Genomic DNA, 7,829 nt, shown 5'->3' with positions numbered 1-7,829 from the left:
ATTACAGGTGACCCGCCCGGGACCTCCCATACGATTCCTATCAACGTAACTGTCAATGGAGACCGCCTTCTTTTGTTACTCAAAACAGTTTTAAACACATTGGCGGTATTGCGCCTTTACACCGGCAGGTATCGGCTCATTTGTACCGCGTTTGCCGATTTTAGCGCACCTTTTCAGTTAACTTGTCGAGGATTTTTGAAAAAAATGTGTGCAGTTATCCGACATTGGTGACCATGCGCGGTGCAGATATGCGGAGTCACTAACAATGCAGTGAATGGGAACCGGTTTTGGATATTGGGATTTGGTGCAATTAAATGGAATGTGCGTTTATCCGAGGTGCAATTAAGTGGCTTCGTCCTGTACTTGCTGGTTATATTTCCCCAGTTGGGCCATACTGACTTATAAATGGATCTTCTGGGCAAGCCAAAACGGATGCAAGGGTGCAATTTAAATTGGGCAAAAAAAGTTGCCTTTATTAGGACACGCTATACGAAACAAGATATTCAGTATTTTTGTCCTTCCACATCTTCTTAAGACTCAGATTTCACTCATTAGTATCCATGATATTTTTGATTTAGTAGCGTTACAAATACTCGCTTATTTTGTAGCTTCTTAGAATGATTTATAGTCGAATCAATTCCAAGTCACCGAGAGGGTCTTCAGATAATGTATGTAATAAGTTAGAACTATTCTAGATAAAAGACTATAGTATTTCAGACAAAATAGTTCTTAACATTTCAATAAATTATGAATGAAAGTCGACCATGTTTGAACTTACTTCTTCATGTTGCAAACATTTCAACATTAACTGCACAAATATGTCTTCATTTTAAAGTTTTACTACACTGACGGTTTTTAAATGAATCAAAATTGATGTACGCACATCCATATATTCAAGTCCATGTGATCTTAAACAGATAAGGTAATTAATTTGAGTGGCTTAACGGTAGTAATGTTCATAAGTCCTTGCCTTGGTCATCTAGTTTTGTTTCATGTTATGCTACATGTATAGATTATAATAATGAAACTTTTACTTAAGTTTGTTCTAATGATGTTACTTCTATAGGCAAGACACATGCACATCAAACAAAACCCTTTATTTTCAACTTAATTTGTAACTTGAACAACTCTAAATATACAGAAATTCTGAATATCACAAAAATATCTCTATAAACAGTATCTAGGAAGTTCAAAACTTGAAATGAAACAATGGACTACTAAAAATACTTTTTAAACTAGTTTCAATATTTTTAAGAATTCCAAATATGTTTCATAGTTGTTTGTACAACTACAAAGTAACAGCTATATTTTTATGGCAGATAATAGTACTAAACTAAACAGGCTAATTTTATACAATATTTCTCCTTTCATTACCATTCTGAACTCAAACTGTGCCTAATTTTAACACAACAATATAGATAAGAACAGTTACTGTTACAAAAACACTCAACTAAATAGAAACAAATAAATCAAATACATGTTAATAAATGAATAAAAAAGATTTTAAGGTGTAAGTTAGCAGTAATTACTAAAACCACTAGGCTGGATAGAATAAGAGAGACTTTACAAACATGTTAGAGACTTTGCTATATTGTAATCTGTTTGCAAAAAAATGATAATCAAAAGATGTTACTATTGTTGGGCAAAACCGCTAAGAAAAAGCCTTACCTCAGGCCTACACTAATAAAAGCCTAATTACTAGAACCAAATTGTAACAGCAACAACATAAAATCGTTTCTGTTCACAACAAATTAGACTACAGAAAGCCACTTTGCAGTGAGTTGAAGCATGTCCATCTGCCTGGTAAAATAATAATGATAATTTTTCAAACCTTGTTTGTTGTAACAACATACTTTCACAAATACATGTAATTCTTTTTCTTTTCCATACTGTCATGCTTCAGATAGGAGACTTCATACTCACATTATACATGTGCTAGTATACTGAAAAGCATCCGTTTTCTTTCTTTTCTTGAGTCTAGCATTAGTCCAAACCAAAGTATTCACATTTCCTCGAAGATGACCTTTCTCCTGTTTGACTGTCCAACACTCATCACATCTTAAGAATTGTGCTCAGTGTGTTTCTTCATGTGTTTCTTAAGATAACTTGTCGTAGTGAACTGCTTGCTGCACTCCTCACACCTGTAGGGCTTCTCACCTGTGTGAGTCCGCATGTGCTTTTTCAGGTCACCCAGCTGACTGAACTGCTTGCTGCACTCCTCACACTTGTAGGATTTCTCACCTGTGTGAGTCAGCATGTGTCTCTTCAGATTATGGAACAGACTGAACTGCTTGCCACACTCCTCACATCTGTAAGGTTTCTCACATGTGTGAGTTTGCATGTGTCTCTTCAGATGAGTCAGCTGACTGAATTGCTTGCTGCACTCCTCACACCTGTAGGATTTCTCACCTGTGTGAGTCAGCATGTGACTCTTCAGATTATGGAACAGACTGAACTGCTTGCCACACTCCTCACATCTGTAAGGTTTCTCACATGTGTGAGTTCGCATGTGTCTCTTCAGATGAGTCAGCTGACTGAACTGCTTGCTGCACTCCTCACACCTGTAGCATTTCTCACCTGTGTGAGTCCGCATATGTTCCTTTAGATGACCGAGCCTACTGAACCGCTTGCTGCACTCCTGACACCTGTAGGGTTTCTCACCTGTGTGAGTTCGCATGTGTCTCTTCAGAAGAGTCAGCTGACCAAACTGCTTGCTGCACTCCTGACACCTGTAGGGTTTCTCACCTGTGTGAGTCCGCATGTGTTCCTTCAGATGACCGAGCCTACTGAACCGCTTGCTGCACTCCTGACACCTGTAGGGTTTCTCACCTGTGTGAGTTCGCATGTGTCTCTTCAGAAGAGTCAGCTGACTGAACTGCTTGCTGCACTCCTCACACCTGTAGGGTTTTTCACCTGTGTGAGTCCGCATATGTTCCTTTAGATGACCGAGATGACAGAACTGCTTGTTGCACTCCTCACACCTGTAGGGTTTCTCACCTGTGTGAGTCCGCATATGTTCCTTTAGATGACCGAGCTGACTGAACTGCTTGTTGCACTCCTCACAACTGTAGGGTTTCTCACCTGTGTGAGTTCGCATGTGTTCCTTTAGATGACCTAGCTGACAGAACTGCTTGCTGCACTCCTCACACCTGTAGGGTTTCTCAACTGTGTGAGTTCGCATGTGTTTCTTCAGATGACCGAGCCTACTGAACCGCTTGCTGCACTCCTGACACCTGTAGGGTTTCTCAACTGTGTGAGTTCGCATGTGTTTCTTCAGATGACCGAGCTGACTGAACCGCTTGCTGCACTCCTCACACCTGTAGGGTTTCTCATCTATGTGAGTCCGCATGTGCTGCTTCAGATGACCGAGATGACTGAACTGCTTGTTGCACTGCTCACACCTATAGGGTTTCTCACCCGTGTGAGTTTGCATGTGTTCCTCCAGATGACCCAGCCGACTGAACTGCTTGCTGCACTCCTCACACCTGTAGGGTTTCTCACCCGTGTGAGGTCCCATGTGTTCCTCCAGCTGATCCAGCTGACTGAACTGCTTGCTGCACTCCTCACACCTATAGGGTTTCTCACCTGTGTGAGTTCCCATGTGTTCCTCCAGATGACCCAGCTGACTGAACTGATTGCTGCACTCCTCACATCTGTAGCATTTTGCAGTCACAGTTCTGCTACCAACCTCCCGTCCCAAACTGCTTTCTACGTCATCAAAGCTGATTCCACTTGTTGCCATGATGATGATAAGAGCCAACACCACTTCTGTAAAGATCAGATGGAACAATTATGGACTCATATCAGTCTACATATACAATTAGGTCATAAAGGAGGAAGCTAGGGTCAAACAATTCCTTTTATAATCTTGTAAATAACACATCATTATCCTGTCAACCCTAACCCTGAGGATTATCCTGTAAAATGGTTCAAAAAGAAGACTTATCTACAATCCTGAAGTGGTCCCATGCATCGAAGATGCGTAGGGGGGCGCCCATCTCCCTTTCGTAGCCCTTGGGCCACACAAGTCACTACAGCAGGGGGCTGGTCCACTGGTAGTGATGTGTGTTTAACTTCCATACTCTCTCCCAAATGCTGAGTGCTAAGCAGATAAAGAAGTATGTACCATTTTTAGAGTCTTTGGTATGACCCGGCCGGGGTTCGAACTCACGACCTACCGTATGCAAGGCGAACACTCTACCAATTAGGCCATTGCACCGGTTCAATCCTGAACAACTGTTATTAAAAAAGGATTAAAAAAAGGATGTTAAACTTTTAAAAAAAGAAAAAAGAAAATCATGGCCGGGGATTGTACCTACAAAACGGTGTTCCAGTCAAGAAGCTTGTTCCCCATTCTGAGTACAAAGTACGCATGTGCAAGGTCACAGGCCCCTGAGACATCTACAAACACATCCGACATTGTTATGAAAATCGACCGAGAGTCTAGAGATGTATAAATTACTATAAATCATGGTCAGGAAAATTTTTTTACAAGTCAGGGTACTTCACCTTTGACCTTGCGCATGTGTACTTGGAATGGTGAACAAGCTTATACTAGTTATAGCCATGCCGTGCCAGGCCAAATAGCTTACATCAGTTACAACTCCACAACCCCCCTCCCAACTGTATCTGCTTGAAGATTACAGGGGGTATTAGTATTACAGTGGGTCATAAGTTAGGGTTGAAGTCCTAATGCTGGCATACAGGTTTGTTTTTTTACAAAGAAAATCCATTCCTTCATGGAGTGTGGTGGGATTTTTCCATTTCTTGTTTACCTGTGACTCTACTAGTAAGTGAGGTTTGCCTCCTTCGCAGACTCCCTATGACAGCGGCGTATATATGGGGTGGGGGGGGGGGGGCGGGGGGTTGGAGGTTCTCTAAAGGGAGTTGTGTAGCCGAGGGAGTTGTGTAGCCGAGGGACGGCCGCTGTTCATATCCAGTCTGCTTCAAGTCGGGCCCAGCAAAGGAAAGGTGATTAAGACAGCCATTCAGAGAAGCTATTTACATGTCCGCGCAAGGGTAATTCACATGTTCGCGCAAGGGTAATTCACACGTACGCGAGGAACAATTGACTGAATGGGCCTGACACACGCATGGTTTGTTACGGGAGTTTTTACGGCTGAAACAAAACATGAATAACACACCAGTCGGGGTCAGAAACGGAGGCTAGTTTAAAACTATCTCTTCAATCAATGTGGGTACTTATTCTGTTGAAGGCAGCCGGACAGTTTGTCGGATTTTCAAATCTAGTCCGGAACCGGCAGAAATGGGGAGGGCCTTTGCGAAATTAGCCAAATTGAAAACAAATCGATTTGCCATGGTCAGCTAGATGGCTAGTCCCAAGAAACTGCACAAAACAAGCTCCCCTTTGACGGCGGCTCTCATGGTCTGCAACAAGATCTTGTAGTGGACAAATACAACTACCATCGTCGTCTCCTTGGCAAGAGACGGCCACGTGTATCTGGTAACAAATTGACTTTCCTTGATCTATAGCCAGGCCGACAAAACAATCTTTGCTTTCTGTGGTAAGTTGAAATGTTTTGTTTGATTTTTTGTAACTGATTGTTGTGATCCCGGTGACCGTTAGGAAATGGCCGGGTCAGTGAATACGGGGGCGTGACAACTCACTGCCGAGAGGTGCGTGCGGTTTATTGGGGTCCACGGGACGCCGCAGTTCACAAGTCCATGTCGATAGCCCTTAATTGTTTTTTAATTCCCCTTTGCTGGGCCCGACTTGAAGCGGACTGGATATGAACAGGGGCCATCCCTCGGCTACACAACTCCCTCGGCTACACAACTCCCTTTAGAGAACCTCCCCAGGCCCCAATATATACGCCGCTGTCATAGAAGTCTGCGAAGGAGGCTAAAGTGAGGTAAATTACATACATGTAATAGGCCTGCAAAACACTGAGTTAGTACATCTTCCCTCAAACACTGAGTTTGTGAATCACCCCCAAACAGTGAGTTAGTAAGTCTCCTCTAAAACAGTGAGTTGGTGAAAATATCCCCTCTGTGATTTAGTGAACCTCCCCCAAACGGTGAGTTAGTGAACTTTCCCCAAACAGTGAATCTGCCCCAAACAGTGATTCTGATGAAGACTTTTGAATAAAAGGTCGAAACCGGTAAATCGTTGTGTCTCAGCCGTCATCCTTCTGACACCCATTCAACTCTGCCCCAAACAGTGAGTTAGCAGATCTCCCCTAACTCCTTGACAAGCGGGCATCAAGTGATGATGGAAAGCAGATGTAGTACTAGCAAGGAGGTTTAAATAGGGTACTAGTAGCGTAGAAAACTCCAGGTAAAACCTCGCCACCCCCCCCCCCCCCCACCCCACAATCACAGACGACCTATACAAGTTTCGATACAATAGGACGAAACTCCATTATGTCATTAAATCAAGTTTTCACTACAGACCAAGGACCTTCTCAGACGGAGTCAAATCAAGTCACAAAACTACACAAGTCATAATTCGATCACGCCGCGTTCTTGACTATTTTGGTCTAAATCTACTCTCACAGCATCTCGTACGTACCTGCAACTTGTCCCAGATAAAAGCGGGTCTTGATGCTGAATCTGGTATCTGATTTCTCCGAAAATATCGACTTCAAGTCGACCAGGGCTGGCCAAACAGATCTAGAGAACCTACAATCTCCAGCTGCACAGCGTGCCGTCTGGACTGAACAACAAGCAACCGCACAACATAGATATCCATCCGCGTGTCAAGAACTCAGAACAAAATAGTGCAGATGGAGTCTTTTTTAAAGTCATCGAAATTGTGAATTGGGTTTCAAAACGTCAATTCAAATATCAATAAAAGTTTATGCATTTGATATTTTCTAATTGTGAACAAAGAATCTTTACCAGCCAGGTGGTGTTTCCAAGATTTGTTCAGTGCCAAGAGGCCTGCAGTACACTGGACCACCGCATGAGGTGATGACATCTAAATTATACCCCCCCCCCCACACACACACAGAAATAAAATACCAGGAGGAGAGCATTTGCAAGTCAACGTAGAATATTTCCCTGCCATTATTTCTCAGATGTGAGAGTTGTGAAATACTTAGCCTGGTCTCCATCCTAGCTACATCCTGTTCTAGCTGCATGTCCGTAGCCAGGGGGGGTTCGGGGGGGTCCACTTTCACAGGCTTGAAGGTCCACTTTTTAATGTTCAAGATTTTTTTCAAGGTGGACTTATTTGTATCACCAGCAATGCCACTGAGGCTAGGATCCTAGAAAAAACTTTGTCTCTGATTTTTCCTCTGACATTCTCTCAAAAACACAGGAAATGCCCTTTCAGAAGGTTCAATTCTTAGAAATTGAAATGCTCAAGGGTCCACTTTTTAACGTCCAAGGTTTTTTTTTCAAGGTGGATCTGTTTGTATCACCAACGGAGCTGAAATCCTAGAAAAACTGCTAACTTTGTCTCTGATTTCTTCCTTTGAAATCCTCTCAAAAACACAGGAAATGCCATATCAGAAGGTTCAAATTCTAAAATTTCCCGGGGGGGCATACCCCCGGACCCCCCTAGGGAGCTCGCGCCTGCGGCGCTCCTCGCGAATACGGCGCTCGCTGGTCCCTTAAAAATTAAAAAGAACCCACCATTCAAAATCCTGGCTACGGGCATGAGCTCTGGTCTGCTTCTCTGACCCTGCCCGGCCTCTTATACCCGTCCCTATCTTAACGTGTGGCCCTTTGACATGTCATTAATTATTCCGGGTTTTGAATATTTCTCAGAAGCAGGGATGGACGTTCCGAATGCCTGTAGCTGATCCGTTTTCGTTACCCTACCGTTGCGGAGGACCATGTGTTTCAGGGCCAATCAGAGTGTT

At 43.2% G+C, this 7,829-nt stretch overlaps 1 protein-coding gene across 1 annotated transcript; it reads right to left on the bottom strand.

Annotated features, from left to right (window-relative positions):
• Positions 1 to 1,188: 1,188 nt before the first annotated feature.
• LOC136443700 (zinc finger protein 420-like) lies at positions 1,189 to 6,679 on the bottom strand. Its single transcript, XM_066441048.1, has 2 exons — positions 6,533 to 6,679; positions 1,189 to 3,768 (listed from the first exon to the last, which is right to left on the bottom strand). The coding sequence occupies exon 2, from the start codon at positions 3,740 to 3,742 to the stop codon at positions 2,060 to 2,062; it is 1,683 nt and encodes a 560-aa protein (XP_066297145.1). The 5' UTR covers positions 3,743 to 3,768; positions 6,533 to 6,679; the 3' UTR covers positions 1,189 to 2,059.
• Between the last annotated feature and the right edge of the window lie 1,150 nt (positions 6,680 to 7,829).

Source organism: Branchiostoma lanceolatum, chromosome 10 (assembly GCF_035083965.1).
Source record: "Branchiostoma lanceolatum isolate klBraLanc5 chromosome 10, klBraLanc5.hap2, whole genome shotgun sequence".
NCBI classification, from domain to species: Eukaryota; Metazoa; Chordata; class Leptocardii; order Amphioxiformes; family Branchiostomatidae; genus Branchiostoma; species Branchiostoma lanceolatum.
The sequence above is the reverse complement of the archived record's forward strand: the minus strand, read 5'-3'. Positions and strand labels throughout refer to the sequence as shown.

What these genes read in the sequence shown, in the direction of transcription:
- LOC136443700 (XM_066441048.1), bottom strand. Translation starts at nt 3,742, where the DNA reads ATGGCAACAAGTGGAATCAGCTTTGATGACGTAGAAAGCAGTTTGGGA.